The sequence below is a fragment of the Cherax quadricarinatus genome, chromosome 23 (assembly GCF_038502225.1).
Source record: "Cherax quadricarinatus isolate ZL_2023a chromosome 23, ASM3850222v1, whole genome shotgun sequence".
NCBI classification, from domain to species: Eukaryota; Metazoa; Arthropoda; class Malacostraca; order Decapoda; family Parastacidae; genus Cherax; species Cherax quadricarinatus.
In genome coordinates this window covers 1979122-1999465 of record NC_091314.1, presented here as the reverse complement: position 1 = coordinate 1999465, position 20344 = coordinate 1979122, and the positions used below count along the sequence as shown (strand labels likewise).

Genomic DNA, 20344 nt, shown 5'->3' with positions numbered 1-20344 from the left:
AAGACAGGTGGGAAGAGTCTTCAGAGGTATAACAGTCCTTTGATACATGTCAGATTTTTTAATGGAGAACGAGGACACAGAACAGGAAAAAAAAAAAAAGAGCTCTGGAGAGGACAAGTAGAAGAAAGCAAAGATTGAGAAAAAAGAATTGTGCTAATAAAGTAAGTACCTGAAAGTGTGGAAGTACATTTATCATTAAACATTTTCTTGGCTGTTGCTTATCTAGAGCAAAACAAATTGTGTCCACATTTCAAAGTTAACCTATGGAGAGCTTTCCCCAGCATATTTGAGGTGGATGAAAAAACCAAAGGCAAGGATGCCTGTGCAGTTTCCCAACCAGTTACCAGACTGACCGACTAATGAAGTCATGATGACAGCTTAGACAGTCATGCTCATGGTTTTAAATCTTGGCTAAAATGCTTGATATACCACGAGCTCCGCTACTGAACTTAAACTGTGTAATCCCAATATTACATAAGATGCTTCAGTGTCATCCTAAGAAAGCTGTTATGTGAGATGCCAGGGGCATTATTTTATAATTATACAAGAAGGATGACAAATAATAAAACAAAGGACTTTCATGTTGATAAGGTGTTGACAGGCAGAGAGATCAGTGTTAAATGTAAAAGTAACACATGTAATCTAAAATTGGTTTTAATAAAGCTAAGTGGTGTCAATAATTTTACTTCATTTTTTACATCTAACATATTTTAAAAAATGGCTCATTATAAACATCTAGCCCACACAAACACATATGCTCCAACATTCTAGAAATGGCTGGCTTATAATTTAATTTAAATTTGTACAGTATGGCTAAATAAATATAAAAATTTCTTACACCAAGAGAATATATTATAATCAGGTCATATAAATTACAGCAATTGAATGGTATTATATGTACATTCCAGTCATCCAATAAGAATTTTTTTAACTTCCTAGATATAATCAATTACTTTATAATAGTTTGTATGTGTAACACTGACACAAATACTGCCATACACTGTATGTCAACAAATAGCACTTAAGTAATCCGATGATCAGATAATTAATTAAGAAGTATTAAAAAAAGGCTGTACGTACTGGAAATCTATTTTAGCTCTAACTGTCAAATCCTAAAAGAAAACTGACATAAATGTACTTTTTTAATCTTCACATTACCCATATCATGAAGTTATCTGGAGAAAATTACATGTGAAAAATTATGAAAATTACTGGAATAAAAATCTAAGAATAATGACCTTGAAACAAACCTAGATACATCATCTACTTAACTAAACAATGTAATATAAACTTCTATGGTGGCACTATAGAAGCTTGGAAGGTTGATCTTGCAAAAAGTTGATTATTTCAGGGACGGTCAACTGAGGTTTTATTTTGGGAAAACATGCCTCTACTCTGTGTTCAAGGGGAGGAGACAAAAATGTGTCGTTTTCCTGCAAATTACTGAGAGCTCTGGCATAATCATATTTACTGAATATGTATGCCTTTTTGTACCTGTACTTAAATAAAATTACATTTATTTAGAGCTTTGCTATAGAGGTTATTAACCCTCTGAGGGTCCGTGCCGTAGATCTATGGCTTTACGTTGAGGGTCCAAACCGTAGATCTACATCATGAGCTCAGCTCACTCTGATAAGCTGTGAGCGGTAAATTTTGGCCTAGATATGAGAGAATACATCTATATGGTATGTGTGCACCACCTAAAGCAAATCCTGCAGCACACAGTGGATAATGAGAGAAAAAAAACCGAGATCCTAATTTTAGATTAAAACAGCGACTTTGCAGTGTTTTTTCATATGTTTTTTATAGTTGTATTTGCGATTTCTTGGTCTCATTTGATAGAATGGAAGATATATTACAGAAATAGAGATGAGTTTGATTGGTTTTAGTACTGGAAATGGCTTGAAACTGAGCTCAAAGTAGCGGAAATGTTAAATTTTTGCCGATGCTCAAGAGTAAACAAATGACCTCACGTCTAATACATGCCTGCTGGTAAATCTTCTATTTTTTGGTTTGAATAAAAATTCATTGTGAATAAAAAATAAAAATGGAATTCATTAGTAAAGCCTGAAAACGTAACTAATGAACAGAGGAAATGTTAGTTTAGTGCCAGTAATGCCTGCATTGTTTATTATGGACCCTATTTTGAAAATGGAGTATTTTGAACTTTGCATTAAATTGGTCAAATTACCAATTTCCAAGCACTTTATTTTGTAGTTGAAACAGTTGACTTGGCGAATTCTTGTACTCAATCGATAGAATAAAAGTAATATACTAGTGAAATATCTAAGAATTTGGTTGACTGGAATAATGTAATTGGCCTAAAATGGGAGTCAAAGTTGGCAAAATCGCCGATGCGTAAATATCACTGACACATCAAAACTCACGAGAGCATAATTTAATCAATTTTCCATCAAATTTAATACTTTTTGTTTTATTACCTTCAGAAAAAGATTCTCTACCATTTCATAAGAAAAAATAGCAAAATTATTTTTTGAAAATTCTTGGACACTAGTGCACACTTTGAAATTTGGCCTCTGGACCCTGAAAGGGTTAACCAGACAAACTTTCCTGATGACAAGACAGTTTGTCTGTGATCAGTTTGCTTCCCTTAGCTTACAGATAAAACAATCAAGAATTCCTAATTTTAAATTATGCCAGAAGTGATGTCGTTCTGTAAAATACTGTATATGAGAATTTAGGCCAGACTTGAATAACTTGATCCTTCATCATTAGACAATAAATTAATGTAGTTGCCAAATTCTCAACCACCTGCACCTCCTTTATTATGATACCTGACACCCACTCATAGAGGGATCCCATTTTTTCCAATCTCTAAACCAAAAACTGGGACACTTAGTAAATATTTAGTTGGGAGGTATATGACTCCTAAAATAAGCAGAATAATTTTTATTACAACAATGAGATCTTTCTTCTTCTTTCAACAAACCGGCTGTATCCCACCGAGGCAGGGTGGCCCAAAAAGAAAAACGAAAGTTTCTCTTTTTAAATTTAGTAATTTATACAGGAGAAGGGGTTACTAGCCCCTTGCTCCTGGCATTTCAGTCGCCTCTTACAATACGCATGGCTTACGGAGGAAGAATTCTGTTCCACTTCCCCATGGAGATAAGAGGAAATAAACAAGAATAAGAACTAGAAAGAAAATAGAAGAAAACCCAGAGGGGTGTGTATATATATATGCTTGTACATGTATGTGTAGTGTGACCTAAGTGTAAGTAGAAGTAGCAAGACGTACCTGAAATCTTGCATGTTCATGAGACAGAAAAAAGGACACCAGCAATCCTACCATCATGTAAAACAATTACAAGCTTTCGTTTTACACTCACTTGACAGGACGGTAGTACCTCCCTGGGCGGTTACTGTCTACCAACCTACTACCTAGGAACAATGAGATCACTCTGATAATAAAATTTTACATGCTGGGACACCAAGACAGAGCTCTGAAAACCCACAGAATTTAGAACTAACCTGATAAAACCAGGATAAATGGGATTTCTGCCCTCACAGTATATATTTCACTGTGCTGCACACCTCACAAAATACTATGTTACATACCAACCTGTAGCTTAATTTACTATCATGCCAAAACCTCTTACATGATAGTGCTATCTTTCTACATGTTCTCATTTACTTCACTTTAATATTATAAGGTTTTTATTCTAGGATAACCCAATACAGCTCTATAGTAGGATTTATTTCTAAATCTGTGGAAAAAGACACTTATGTATAGTTCAGGTCATTTATTAAAGGAAATGTTTTGCCACTCATGTTAAAACAGTTCCTTTAATAAATGTCTTTTTCCACATCCTGTCAGTATCACCATATCATTTACTTTCTACTTCCATAGGGTTTCCTCTGATGTGAATAACTAAAACAGCCAACTTACACCTTGGTGAACATGGACTGTGGGTGTGAGGTGACTTGCTCATACACCTAGCCTTGTCCAAGAATCAAACCTATGTTAATTCAGTAGTAAGTCAAAGATTACTATTAAGCTACAAATCAATACCATTTATCACAAATCTTCATAACATATTAACCTAGAGGCAGGATTTTCAATTCTGGAACTCTGGTGCGATAAAAATGGCAAATTTTTGGTCTACGACAGCAGAGTTACCACTGGCCCTGCAACACTATTCACCAATTAAGTTTTATGCATTTTTCCATTCTCTTCCTTATGCCTGATCTTGAACTTCTGGAGTAGGAATAATTGAGTAATTCTTCCCATTTAAATAGGAAGAGCCTCACTTCTTCATAATCACATACTTTTACCAAAAGGCAAACACATTTCATTTTTTCAACAAATCTGATCATGAAAGGCTAGACTAAGTTGCTGTCTTTGCTACAATGGCCAGTAATTTAGTGTTTCCTTTCTAAAATGGCTTGCTATGTTCAATTTTACAATAAAATTGACAGCCAGGAATGCTTCTTGAGCATTTTACTAGCTGCAGCACTTATAGTCTTTATTGCTGATAGGATGATGCCCAAACATGTTATTTTGTCACCCCTATTACTGTCTGTCTTCTCTCTACAAGAGTTTCATTAGACAATCCACTTTCAACTTTTCCTCCAGACTTTAAGCAAACCATATTTCTTTTCTTATGAATTCTTAAATACTTATTTTCTGCTGTGTATTAGAAGGCTGTATATAAAATTAGTTAATTATGCAATCATTCATAGCTATCTGGCTGTCTTGATGCAAAAATCTTAAGAAAATAATTTAAAAAATGGTTAATATAAGCTAATTCACCATGCATTAGCCATAGATATATTTTGCATAATTTTTTTGAGACAATAAAATTCTCAAACATATAACTTTTGTCACTCTAATTTACATACAGCTAAATTTGTAATTTTATTAAAAAAAAAAAAAAAGTCACGTGTTACTAAGTAAATTACAAAAGAATTTTATGTTGCTCTGCACTTCCATATAAACTGTCTAAATAATCCATATGTAAACTCTTCAGAGATCACAATCTGTCATTAAATCCTATTATTACAAAAATAAGTACAGAATTATAGAATTCAAAAGCCTACTGTAAAAAATTGGTTCATATTAATGTCAGAAGCGTTCCTCTGTTTCTGAAAACTTTAACTGAAATTCTAAAACTAATCTGAAACTTGCCCAATTTATATTCATACTGTACTTTACAAACACCATTCATAAATTTTGTTTGGTAAAATATACAACCATAATAAAAACATATTTTTAAACCTACAGCAAAACATTTTGAATGATGATTCATCCTTCATGAGCCCTGAAAAGAGATTAGTATCATTAGAGCAAAACAGAGAAAATGGTCAAATTATCTTGATCAAATTACATTATTTTTTAAATGTTTAGAATATGTGACAGCTGTTCCTGCATGACATGAGGTATAGTCACCACATGTTTAATACCAATTGTCATCATATGACAAAGAAATTAAAGTATCATTTGAAAAAGATGCACATTCTCAGGTGCAGGATTAAATATGCAAGGAACAATCATTGTTTTCAAGCACTAAGAAGAAAAGATTGTATAAAGGAAGAACATTACAGCAAGAAAATAATGATAGGTATTGGGAAAAATTATAAACCAAACACAACAAGAAAAACTGGGGAGTAAATGGACTTGGCAGTTAAAAATGAAAGAGGTGAGATATCAGATAGGGAGATTGAGGGAATATTTTTAGGAGCTTTTAAATTTTGATGAAGAAAGAGACAGAATACTTTCTTGCATCCTGCTTTGCTTCATCAGAGGATGAAGAAAAGCACGATGATTAGGAAGGCATATAAATCTGCCCACAAGGGTCCTCTTACTATTGAGCAAGGTGCTGTGTGCCCATCTTATTTAGCCCTTCTGCCTCCAGATATCAAGGAACCCTGGGGAGCCTATTTGTGGTACGACAAGCTAATTGTTGATTGGGTTAATGGGCCAACACCAACTGCTGTATAAGACAGAATATTGGGCCACATGGTGTATATGAAAAACTGCTACTAAGAAATACTCAGGTAAATCTAGCATAAATTATAAAAAGCGAATGAGAATTTATACTTACAACAGGCCTGAATTTTGTATTAATCTTAGTACCAAATCTTTGAACACTTGACATTTTTACTGCAAAGACCAAGAAGTAGTGCTGCCTTCAACTTATATATATCATTGTAACCTTTTTTTTTTTTTTCAACGAGTCGGCCGTCTCCCACCAAGGCAGGATGACCAAAAAACAAAGAAAATCCCCAAGAAGGAAATACTTTCATCATCATTCAACACTTTTACCTCACTCATACATAATCACTGTTTTTGCAGAGGCGCCCAGATACAACAGTTTAGAAGCATATATAAAGATATATAACATATCCCTCCAAACTGCCAATATTCCAAACCCCTCTTTTAAAGTGCAGGCATTTATTTTATTATCACACTGGCCGATTCCCACCAAGGCAGGGTGGCCCGAAAAAGAAAAACTTTCACCATCATTCACTCCATCACTGTCTTGCCAGAAGGGTGCTTTACACTACAGTTTTTAAACTGCAACATCAACACCCCTCCTTCAGAGTGCAGGCACTGTACTTCCCATCTCCAGGACTCAAGTCCGGCCTGCTGGTTTCCCTGAACCCCTTCATAAATGTTACTTTGCTCACACTCCAACAGCACGTCAAGTATTAAAAACCATTCGTCTCCATTCACTCCTATCAAACACGCTCACGCACGCCTGCTGGAAGTCCAAGCCCCTCGCACACAAAACCTTTACCCCCTCCCTCCAACCTTTCCTAGGCCGACCCCTACCCCGTCTTCCTTCCACTACAGACTGATACACTCTTGAAGTCACCCTGTTTCGCTTCATTCTCTCTACATGTCCGAACCACCTCAACAACCCTTCCTCAGCCCTCTGGACAAGTTTTGGTAATCCCACACCTCCTCCTAACTTCCAAACTACGAATTCTCTGCATTATATTCACACCACACATTGCCCTCAGACATGACATCTCCACTGCCTCCAGCCTTCTCCTCGCTGCAACATTCATCACCCATGCTTCACACCCATATAAGAGTGTTGGTAAAACTATACTCTCATACATTCCCCTCTTTGCCTCCACGGACAAAGTTCTTTGTCTCCACAGACTCTTAAGTGCACCACTCACCCTTTTCCCCTCATCAATTCTATGATTCACCTCATCCTTCATAGACCCATCCGATGACACGTCCACTCCCAAATATCTGAATACATTCACCTCCTCCATACTCTCTCCCTCCAATCTGATATCCAATCTTTCATCACCTAATATTTTTGTTATCCTCATAACCTTACTCTTTCCTGTATTCACTTTTAATTTTCTTCTTTTGCACACCCTACCAAATTCATCCACCAATCTCTGCAACTTCTCTTTAGAATCTCCCAAGAGCACAGTGTCATCAGCAAAGAGCAACTGTGACAACTCCCACTTTATGTGTGATTCCTTATCTTTTAACTCCACGCCTCTTGTCAAGACCCTCGCATTTACTTCTCTTACAACCCCATCTATAAATATACAGTGGACCCCCACATAACGATTACCTCCGAATGCGACCAATTATGTAAGTGTATTTATGTAAGTGCGTTTGTACGTGTATGTTTGGGGGTCTGAAATGGACTAATCTACTTCACAACATTTCTTATGGGAACAAATTCGGTCAGTACTGGCACCTGAACATACTTCTGGAGTGAAAAAATATCGTTAACCGGGGGTCCACTGTATTAAACAACCACGGTGACATCACACATCCCTGTCTAAGGCCTACTTTTACTGGGAAATAATTTCCCTCTTTCCTATGTACTCTAACTTGAGCCTCACTATCCTCGTAAAAACTCTTCACTCCTTTCAGTAACCTACCTCCTACACCATACACCTGCAACATCTGCCACATTGCCCCCCTATCCACTCTGTCATACGCCTTTTACAAATCCATAAATGCCACAAAGACCTCTTTAGTCTTATCTAAATACTGTTCACTTATATGTTTCACTGTAAACACCTGGTCCACACACCCCCTACCTTTCCTAAAGCCTCCTTGTTCATCTGCTATCCTATTCTCAGTCTTACTTTTAATTCTTTCAATAATAACTCTACCATACACTTTACCAGGTATACTCAACAGACTTATCCCCCTATAATTTTTGCACTCTCTTTTGTCCCCTTTGCCTTTATACAAAGGAACTATGCATGCTCTCTGCCAATCCCATTGTACTTCCCATTTCCAGTACTCAGGTCCGGCTAAATAAAAATAACCAGTTTCCCTGAATTTTTTTTTTTTTTATCACACCGGCCGATTCCCACCAAGGCAGGGTGGCCCGAAAAAGAAAAACTTTCACCATCATTCAATCCATCACTGTCTTGCCAGAAGGGTGCTTTACACTACAGTTTTTAAACTGCAACATTAACACCCCTCCTTCAGAGTGCAGGCACTGTACTTCCCATCTCCAGGACTCAAGTCCGGCCTGCTGGTTTCCCTGAACCCCTTCATAAATGTTACTTTGCTCACACTCCAACAGCACGTCAAGTATTAAAAACCATTTGTCTCCATTCACTCCTATCAAACACGCTCACGCATGCCTGCTGGAAGTCCAAGCTCCTCGCACACAAAACCTCCTTTACCCCCTCCCTCCAACCTTTCCTAGGCCGACCCCTACCCCGCCTTCCTTTCACTACAGACTGATACACTCTTGAAGTCACCCTGTTTCGCTCCATTCTCTTTACATGTCCGAACCACCTCAACAACCCTTCCTCAGCCCTCTGGACAAGTTTTGGTAATCCCACACCTCCTCCTAACTTCCAAACTACGAATTCTCTGCATTATAGTCACACCACACATTGCCCTCAGACATGACATCTCCACTGCCTCCAGCCTTCTCCTCGCTGCAACATTCATCACCCATGCTTCACACCCATATAAGAGCATTGGTAAAACTATACTCTCATACATTCCCCTCTTTGCCTCCAAGGACAAAGTTCTTTGTCTCAATAGACTCCTAAGTGCACCACTCACCCTTTTCCCCTCATCAATTCTATGATTCACCTCATCTTTCATAGACCCATCCGCTGACACGTCTACTCCCAAATATGTGAATACATTCACCTCCTGGAGTTTACCTGGAGTTTACCTGGAGAGAGTTTCGGGGGTCAACGCCCCCGCGGCCCGGTCTGTGACCAGGCCTCCTGGTGGATCAGCGCCTGATCAACCAGGCTGTTGCTGCTGGCTGCACGCAAACCAACGTACGAGCCACAGCCCGGCTGATCAGGAACTGACTTTAGGTGCTTGTCCAGTGCCAGCTTGAAGACTGCCAGGGGTCTGTTGGTAATCCCCCTTATGTGTGCTGGGAGGCAGTTGAACAGTCTCGGGCCCCTGACACTTATTGTATGGTCTCTTAACGTGCTAGTGACACCCCTGCTTTTCATTGGGGGGATGGTGCATCGTCTGCCAAGTCTTTTGCTTTCGTAATGAGTGATTTTCGTGTGCAAGTTCGGTACTAGTCCCTCTAGGATTTTCCAGGTGTATATAATCATGTATCTCTCCCTCCTGCGTTCCAGGGAATACAGGTTTAGAAACCTCAAGCGCTCCCAGTAATTGAGGTGTTTTATCTCCTCCATACTCTCTCCCTCCAATCTGATATCCAATCTTTCATCACCTAATCTTTTTGTTATCCTCATAACCTTACTCTTTCCTGTATTCACTTTTAATTTTCTTCTTTTGCACACCCTACCAAATTCATCCACCAATCTCTGCAACTTCTCTTCAGAATCTCCCAAGAGCAGTGTCATCAGCAAAGAGCAACTGTGACAACTCCCACTTTATGTGTGATTCTTTATCTTTTAACTCCACGCCTCTTGCCAAGACCCTCGCATTTACTTCTCTTACAACCCCATCTATAAATATGTTAAACAACCATGGTGACATCACACATCCTTGTCTAAGGCCTACTTTTACTGGGAAATAATTTCCCTCTTTCCTACATACTCTAACTTGAGCCTCACTATCCTCGTAAAAACTCTTCACTCCTTTCAGTAACCTACCTCCTACACCATACACCTGCAACATCTGCCACATTGCCCCCCCTATCCACCCTGTCATACGCCTTTTCCAAATCCATAAATGCCACAAAGACCTCTTTAGCCTTATCTAAATACTGTTCACTTATATGTTTCACTGTAAACACCTGGTCCACACACCCCCTACCTTTCCTAAAGCCTCCTTGTTCATCTGCTATCCTATTCTCCGTCTTACTCTTAATTCTTTCAATAATAACTCTACCATACACTTTACCAAGTATACTCAACAGACTTATCCCCCTATAATTTTTGCACTCTCTTTTGTCCCCTTTGCCTTTATACAAAGGAACTATGCATGCTCTCTGCCAATCCCTAGGTACCTTACCCTCTTCCATACATTTATTAAATAATTGCACCAACCACTCCAAAACTATATCCCCACATGCTTTTAACATTTCTATCTTTATCCCATCAATCCCGGCTGCCTTACCCCCTTTCATTTTACCTACTGCCTTACGAACTTCCCCCACACTCACAATTGGCTCTTCCTCACTCCTACAAGATGTTATTCCTCCTTGCCCTATACACGAAATCACAGCTTCCCTATCTTCATCAACATTTAACAATTCCTCAAAATATTCCCTCCATCTTCCCAATCCCTCTAACTCTCCATTTAATAACTCTCCTCTCCTATTTTTAACTGACAAATCCATTTGTTCTCTAGGCTTCCTTAACTTGTTAATATCACTCCAAAACTTTTTCTTATTTTCAACAAAATTTGTTGATAACATCTCACCCACTCTCTCATTTGCTCTCTTTTTACATTGCTTCACCACTCTCTTAACCTCTCTCTTTTTCTCCATATACTCTTCCCTCCTTGCATCACTTCTACTTTGTAAAAACTTCTCATATGCTAACTTTTTCTCCCTTACTACTCTTTTTACATCATCATTCCACCAATCGCTCCTCTTCCCTCCCACACCCACTTTCCTGTAACCACAAACTTCTGCTGAACACTCTAACACTACATTTTTAAACCTACCCCATACCTCTTCGACCCCATTGCCTATGCTCTCATTAGCCCATCTATCCTCCAATAGCTGTTTATATCTTACCCTAACTGCCTCCTCTTTTAGTTTATAAACCTTCACCTCTCTCTTCCCTGATGCTTCTATTCTCCTTGTATCCCATCTACCTTTTACTCTCAGTGTAGCTACAACTAGAAAGTGATCTGATATATCTGTGGCCCCTCTATAAATATGTACATCCTGAAGTCTACTCAACAGTCTTTTATCTACCAATACATAATCCAACAAACTACTGTCATTTTGCCCTACATCATATCTTGTATACTTATTTATCCTCTTTTTCTTAAAATATGTATTACCTATAACTAAACCTCTTTCTATATAAAGTTCAATCAAAGGGCTCCCATTATCATTTACACCTGGCACCCTCTCTAAAAGTTTCTCCTACTTTAGCATTCAGGTCCCCTACCACAATTACTCTCTCACTTGGTTCAAAGGCTCCTATACATTCAATTAACATCTCCCAAAATCTCTCTCTCTCCTCTACATTCCTCTCTTCTCCAGGTGCATACACGCTTATCATGACCCACTTTTCGCATCCAACCTTTACTTTAATCCACATAATTCTTGAATTTACACATTCATATTCTCTTTTCTCCTTCCATAACTGATCCTTCAACATTACTGAATCCCTTCACTAAATATTACCCTGCTCACACTCCAACAGTTCGTGAGGTTTGTAAAGAGTTTTTATGAGGATAGAGGCTCAGGTTAGGGTGAGTAGAAGAAAGGGAGATTACTTCCTTGTAAAAGTAGGTCTTCGACAGTGATGTGTAATGTCACCATGGTTGTTTAATATATTTATAGATGGGGTTGTAAAAGAATAAATGCTAGGATGTTGGGGAGAAGGGTGGGATTAAATTATGGGGAATCAAATACAGTGGAACCTCAAAAATCGAACTGCTCCCAACACAACCAATTATGTAAGTGTATTTTTGTAAGTGCTTTTATAAGTGTATTTTTGAGGGTCTGAAATGGACTAACCTAATTTACATTATTCCTCATGGGAATAAATTCATTCGGTAAAGGCACTCGAACAGCCTTCTGGACCAAAGAAAGTTCGATATTTGAGGTTCCACTGTACAATATGGGAGTTGACACAGTAACTTTTTGCTGATGATACTGTGCTTTTGGGAGATTCTAAAGAAAAGTTGAAAAGGTTAGTGGATGAGTTTGGGAGGGTGTGCAAAGAAAGTTAAAAGTGAACATAGATAAGAGTAAGGTGATGAGCCTATCCAATGAGACAGGTAAAGAAAAATTGGATATCACATTGGAGACAGGGAGTATGGAAGAAGTGAATGTTTTCAGGTATTTTGGAGTTGACATGTCAGTGGATGGGTTTATGAAGGATGAGGTTAACCATAGAATTGATGAAGGAAAAAAGGTGAGTGGTGCATTGAGGTATATGTGCAGACAAAAAATGTTATCTATGGAGGCAAAGAAGGGAATGTATGAAAGTAGAGTGGTACCAACACTATTATATGGGTGTGAAGCTTGGGTTGTAAATGCTGCAGCAAAGAGGCTGTTGGAAGCAAGGAGATGTCCTGTCTAAGGGCAATGTGTGGTGTAGATATTATGCAGAGAATTCAAAGTGCGGAAATTAGAAGGTGTTTCACAATCAAATTATTTATTTAGCAAAAGTGAAGCACAATATGATTAGATGTTTGAGAATCAAAGTAACAAAACAACTCTGCCTTCTAGTCTTCCAGCAAACACAACAAAAGATTTACAATTTCCAGTACATTTATGTTAATATAATGTACCTCGGTATACCACTTTATTCTGCCCAGCTATAACTATTTACTATTTTATATCAATTTTCCATTCAATAAAATAAATGATGTAAATCCTAGTTATAAACTTCACATGGAGTTAATAAAAGTATATTAGTCAGAGGGCTGAAGAGGGGTTGTTGAGGTGGTTTGGTCATTGAGAGAGAATGGATCAAAGAAGAATGACATGGAAGGTGGGGTAGGGGTCATCCTCGAAAAGGCTGAAGGGAGGGAGTAAGGTTTTGTGGCCGAGGGGCTTGGACTTCCAACAAGCATGTGTGAGCATGTTAGATAGGAGTGAAAGGAGATGAATGATTTATGGGACCTGACGAGCTGTTGGAGTGTGAGCAGGGTAATGTTTTGTGAAGGGATTCAGGGAAACCGGTTATTTTTATATAGCCGGATCTGAGTACTGGAAATGGGAAGTACAATGCCTGTACTTTAAAGGAGGGGCTTGGAATATTGGCAGTTTGGAGGGATATGTTATATATCTTTATATATGCTTCTAAACTGTTGTATCTGGGTGCCTCTGCAAAAACAGTGATTATGTATGAGTGAGGTGAAAGTGTTGAATGGTGATGAAGTTTTTTCTTTTTTGGGATTTTCTTTCTTTTTGGGTCACCCTGCCTCGGTGGGAGACGGCCGACTTGTTGAAAAAAAAAATGCAATGCACTGTATAATTATAGTCTTCATACTATACCTGTCAAACATGGCCTTCAGGATGGTGTATGAACCTTGGTAACGCTGGTCATTAATTTTAGCAGAATTTCTCCACAGGTTACGAATTTGTCGCCACCTCTTGAGGTGTTCAGTTAATAGAAGACCTGTTGGCGTATTTTCACACTCCTGATGGAAAAACACTATTCTAACAATAATACATTTTGAGAATTTATTTTATTTATAGATATCTGAATATTTCTGGCACTTCCTCCAAAACAAGAAACTTTAAAGTAGCTGAATTTTGTCCTCCTTGAATTGCCAAAATAAAAAAGTAAATTTAGTTTTATTAAATCCCTATCTCCAAAAGAAGTAGAAATCACAGTATGATAAAATTTTATTATTATTACTTTTCTTATTATAAAAATATAGGTAGGTACCACCTTTGGAACTGGACTGGGGACCCTCATCCTCAGAGAAAAGAATAAACTTACTCCAGGGAAAACTCAAGATTCTCCCAAGAGCTGTTTGAAAACTTTCTTCTACCACCCCCTATATTTTATCATTATTATTTAAATTATTTCATATCATTATATTGCATTCACAGTCTAACATTTATGTTAGAGACCATTCAGCTAGGTTTCTGGTATATACATAAAAATACCTTAATAACTAGATATTAAATGTCTTCTCTGAACATAAACATTATGCAGCTTTTCTGTTATTCTTTAGTTTAAATTCTGCTAATTTACTTCCGAGTATTATTTTCAGTGTAAGCAAATATAAGAAAGTGACATTTTAAATATTTCATGATACTACAGCAGAGTGATCATGAAAATGGTATGAATTTTATCCATAGTAAGTTTGATTATTATTATTATATTCAAGAGGAAATGCTAAACCCATATGGAAGTTATATAGCACCTGGGAAATGAGATGAGATCAGGTTTAATCCAAGATATGGGAGGCTTGCTCATACTCCTTGCATCGGCAGTCCTTCACCAGCATCAAGGCACCCCTTGGAAGTTATACCAAGGTGGCTATGTTAGATTTTGAATTTAGTTTGTTAGTTTCTGTAGTGACTCATCATGAAAACCCAACTGGTATACATATAACTTTCTGAAGAAGGCTAGATAACCTATCTGGTCTCGCTACCTTGCAATAATCACCTTAGGCCTTTCATGGCTGAAAATCTAATATTGATGCATCTCAAAGCTACTATACCTGATCTGTTTCACAATCAAATTATTTATTTAGCAAAAGTGAAGCACAATATGATTAGATGTTTGAGAATCAAAGTAACAAAACAACTCTGCCTTCTAGTCTTCCAGCAAACACAACAAAAGATTTACAATTTTCAGTACATTTATGTTAATATAATGTACCTCGGTATACCACTTTATTCTGCCCAGCTATAACTATTTACTATTTTATATCAATTTTCCATTTAATAAAATAAATGATGTAAATCCTAGTTATAAACTTCACATGCATTAAAGTATCAAAATTTCCTTACATTTATGACATTGAGTCTATTGGGAGGGTGTGGAAGTGTATCAGGAATCCTTGGGTCTCGTTGCAGCATGTTGATCGGTCTGGGTTCTGGAGGAGGCATCTTGTTACTGAGGGCAGCATTGGGGGGACCATCAGACAAGATTTCACTGACAAAGTCTCCTCCATCATGGGTGGCATCAGTGCTGTTAAACATTTCCGTGCTGGGGCTGCTGGGTTCTTGTCTGCGTATAATTTATAATTGTACATTACACCAGAACCATCCGGAAATACGTATGTATTTATACTCAGAACATAATAATTATTACAGGGGTGTTAATGTTGCAGTTTAAAAACTGTAGTGTAAAGCACCCTTCTGGCAAGACAGTGATGAAGTGAATGATGGTGAAAGTTTTTCTTTTTCGGGCCACCCTGCCTTGGTGGGAATCGGCCAGTGTGATAATAAAATAATAAACATTATAATTATCATTGTTATTATACTCATAGAAAAGTGCTATACCCATAGGTTATACAGTGCCTGTGGAATGGGAGGTAATCAGGTTTTATCTAAGGAAGAGGATGATAGCTCCAATTCCTTTGATCAAGAGTCCTTCACTTGCATCATGGCACCCCTTTAAAGGGTGAAACATACAGTACATCCATAAAAAGCATACTGCAATACTTTTATGTAAAATCTATATAAGTTTGATTGTCTCCTTGTTGTAATCCAGTTTCTTCTCTTTGTGTTTGGTCTCTTTCACTCTAACCCGTTTTATATCCTGATAACTGTTTCTCTTTTAAAATATTAAACAAAATAATTAACTTTCATTTATAGTGAACACTTAGTAAAGTGTGCAGCTGTCATCTTCATTAATTCAAGTAAAATAAAGTTCTGCAAGTCTTGTTTAAGAAATATGATTCATGAGTGGAGCAGCTATCTGCGAATGATGAAGCCAAAGACCCAATTGTCTGAGTTTACAAGTGTATACTTACAAAGACTTATATGCCAACCACAGGTGCTGCCTAACCTCCTTAAAATGACTTAGGGGCAAGCATCTCAAAATAGTTCTAAATATTGAATGGAATTTGTATGCTACAAACAATACTGTATAATACTGACAAGTTGATACAGCAACACCATGAAAACTTGTTACAGAGAATATCTTCTAGAAATCCACTGGTATATTCATGGCCTACCTTGTGAGCCTGACCTACTTTCACTAGTAAGCCCCACCCACATGTGACCACATCTTCAACTGCTACACACTGTCATGAACATATGTGTAAACAAGCCACCACATGGGCACAAACATGAATCAGCTTGGTAATATTCTGGCACTTCATTCCTTACTTTAGGCGATAAAATACTGAAACAAGCATTTTCATTTAAATTATTTGGTTATGACAGGCCCTTAATGCTATCATATATCACTTTACCCAATACCCACATTAAATAAAAGTGAAAAGCTATTTGTAGAAATAGTAGGGTGCCTATCATGACCAATGGACTAAGTGGAAAATACTTATTTCTTGACTTATGTGCTCTCATGGTGTAGAGGTAAAACAAGGAAAAGCCATAAACATTATATTCATGCTCACATGATGCATTGATACACGACAAATGTTGACACTTGATGTATGTTTCTTCTCTGTTCGTTCTTTCACCTTTGTGTTACAAAGTATCCTTGCTATATCTGTAGATCATACCATTCAACCTAATTTCCTTCAATCCCATTTACAGTTCACCCACTTACTTTACATTGAGACTGGAGTTATGTGGCTGGTTAATCATCCAGGCACGACATATTGGATACAAGGGAGATGTTTCATCAAATTGGGCAAGGTCTACACTGCGGTCGAACATGCGCATAACAAATGTGTGGTGGAAGCCAGAATCTCTCAAATCTATCTCTTTCCGTCGACGTTTGCGAGGAGGACGAGAGCCTCGAGTACTTGCTAAACCAATTTTTGTGCTGCAAGAAAAAAAATTTTATTACTAAAATGACCAATAACAAAACACTAACAGAATGTATAGTGCACAGCGAGATGCCTGAAAAATACTAATATTGCCCAACTTACAAAAACATTCAAAAGCATCATATTCAAACTTTGGCTGACACTAATGAACAGTAAATACACTTCACCCCCTTTCAGAGTGCTGGCACTGCACTTCCCACCTCCAGTAATCCAGTTAACCTGTTTTTCCTTGAATCCCTTCATAAATATTACTTTGCTCTAACACTCCAACTTCATGACAGATCATAAAAAAACCACATGCTCACACGAGCCTGCTAGATGCTCAAGCCCCTAGCATTTGAAACCTCCTTTACCTCCTACCTCCAACTTTTACTGGGATGACCCCTACCCCTTCTTCCTTCCATCACCACTTTATAAACTCTCTTGCTTAATCTATTCTGCTCTCTCTTCCCAAAGTGCCCAAACCACCTCAACAACCACTCCTCGTGTCTCTCAATCATACCTTTGGTAACTTCATGCTGTCTTCGAATCTCTACTCTTCAAACTCCCTACATAAAATTCACACCAAGCATTACTTAACAATATGACTCTCTACTGTCTCTAGCCTTCTCTTTGTTGCAATGCTTGAAGCTCTCACTCCCATTTAACAATACATTACAAGACAATGATATGTAAATTCCATAACTTCTGAGAAGTGAATAAAGTGGCTTCAAGAAAAAATATTGAGTTTTTCTCCTTGAGGCTATTAGAATATTCTATTTCTCTTACCACCACCCTATCTTATGCACATATGCATAAACATATATTATGTAAGACACATACAGAAAATTAACAAATAATTTTATTTTTCCACTACAGTAACAATAATGGTTACATAAATAACTACATTACATAAATAGCAGGACTTTACTTATCAATATATTCTCTGGTATTTTCTTACTTTAAATGGTGTTTTTTTTTTTTTTTTCAACAAGTCGGCCGTCTCCCACCGAGGCAGGGTGACCCAAAAAAGAAAGAAAATCCCCAAAAAGAAAATACTTTCATCATCATTCAACACTTTCACCACACTCACACATTATCACTGTTTTTGCAGAGGTGCTCAGAATACAACAGTTTAGAAGCATATACGTATAAAGATACACAACATATCCCTCCAAACTGCCAATATCCCAAACCCCTCCTTTAAAGTGCAGGCATTGTACTTCTCATTTCCAGGACTCAAGTCCGACTATATGAAAATAACAGGTTTCCCTGAATCCCTTCACTAAATATTACCCTGCTCACACTCCAACAGATCGTCAAGTCCCAAGTACCATTCGTCTCCATTCACCCCTATCAAACACGCTCACACACGCTTGCTGGAAGTCCAAGCCCCTCACCCACAAAACCTCCTTTACCCCCTCTCTCCAACTCTTTCGAGGACGACCCCTACCCCGCCTTCCTTCCCCTATAAGATTTATATGCTTTCCATGTCATTCTGCTTTGATCCATTCTCTCTAAATGACCAAACCACCTCAACAACCCCTCTTCTGCCCTCTGACTAATACTTTTATTAACTCCACACCTTTTCCTAATTTCCACACTCCGAATTTTCTGCATAATATTTACACCACACATTGCCCTTAGACAGGACATCTCCACTGCCTCCAACCGTCTCCTCGCTGCTGCATTTACCACCCAAGCTTCACACCCACATAAGAGTGTTGGTACTACTATACTTTCATACATTCCCTTCTTTGCCTCCATAGATAACGTTTTTTGACTCCACATATACCTCAACACACCACTCACCTCATCCTTCATAAATCCATCCGCCGACACGTCAACTCCCAAGTATCTGAAAACATTCACTTCTTCCATACTCCTCCTCCCCAATTTGATATCCAATTTTTCTTTATCTAAATCATTTGATACCCTCATCACCTTACTCTTTTCTATGTTTACTTTCAACTTTCTACCTTTACACACATTCCCAAACTCATCCACTAACCTTTGCAATTTTTCTTTAGAATCTCCCATAAGCACAGTATCATCAGCAAAAACTAACTGTGTCAATTCCCATTCTGAATTTGATTCCCCATAATTTAATCCAACCCCTCTCCCGAACACCCTAGCATTTACTTCTTTTACAACCCCATCTATAAATATATTAAACAACCATGGTGACATTACACATCCCTGTCTAAGACCTACTTTTACTGGGAAGTAGTCTCCCTCTCTTCTACACACCCTAACCTGAGCCTCACTATCCTCATAAAAACTCTTTACAGCATTTAGTAACTTACCACCTATTCCATATACATATATGTACTTGCAACATCTGCCACATTGCTCCTCTATCCACTCTATCATATGCCTTTTCTAAATCCATAAATGCAATAAAAACTTTCCTACCTTTATCTAAATACTGTTCACATATATGCTTCAATGTAAACACTTGATCTACACATCCCCTACCCGCTCTGAAACCTCCTTGCTCATCCGCAATCCTACATTCTGTCTTACCTCTAATTCATTCAATTATAACCCTACCGTACACTTTTCCTGGTATACTCAGTAAACTTATTCCTCTATAATTTTTACAATCTCTTTTGTCCCCTTTCCCTTTATATAAAGGGACTATACATGCTCTCCGCCAATCCCTAAGTACCTTCCCCTCTTTCATACATTTATTAAACAAAAGTACCAACAACTCCAACACTATATCCCCCCCTGCTTTTAACATTTCTGTCATGATCCCATCAGTTCCAGCTGCCTTACCCCCTTTCATTCTACGTAATGCCTCACGTACCTCCCCCACACTTACATTCTGCTCTTCTTCACTCCTAAAAGATAGTACATCCCTGACCAGTGCATGAAATTACCGCCTTCCTTTCTTCCTTAACATTTAAAAGTTCCTCAAAATATTCTCGCCATCTACCTAATACCTCCATCTCCCCATCTACTAACTCCCCTACTCTGTTTTTAACTGACAAATCCATACTTTCCCTAGGCTTTCTTAACTTATTTAACTCACCCCAAAATTTTTTCTTATTTTCATTAAAATTTTTTGACAGTGCCTCTCCCACTCTAGTGTTGTTCATTTGAAAATACTTTGGGAAAACTCACAATACTTTTGACTTGCTTTCACTGTCAGATTCATTTTCAGAATCAGATTCCTCATCCTTCTGAAGTAGGCCTTGAAGAGCTGCATCAAATCTACCGCGTGCTGCATCGACCTCACCACCTGCAATAACAGCAAAACTCTTCATGAAGGCAGGCAAGGAGAACTTGTAATTCAGTCATTATGGTATGAGAAGAAGTATTAAAAAAATGGCATAAAGTTAT

The 20344-nt window shown here is 37.8% G+C and overlaps 1 protein-coding gene across 1 annotated transcript in view; it reads right to left on the bottom strand.

Annotated features, from left to right (window-relative positions):
- Positions 1–668: 668 nt before the first annotated feature.
- mip40 (Myb-interacting protein 40) overlaps positions 669–20344 on the bottom strand; it is a 26442-nt gene continuing 6766 nt past the window's right edge. Inside the window, exons 2-6 of the mRNA XM_053772480.2 lie at positions 20126–20243; positions 16795–17013; positions 15066–15285; positions 13593–13738; positions 669–5279 (exon numbers count right to left, since the gene is read on the bottom strand). Coding sequence (XP_053628455.1) covers positions 5264–5279; positions 13593–13738; positions 15066–15285; positions 16795–17013; positions 20126–20243 — 719 coding nt within the window. The 3' untranslated portion in view covers positions 669–5263. The remainder of the gene's footprint in view (positions 5280–13592; positions 13739–15065; positions 15286–16794; positions 17014–20125; positions 20244–20344) is intronic.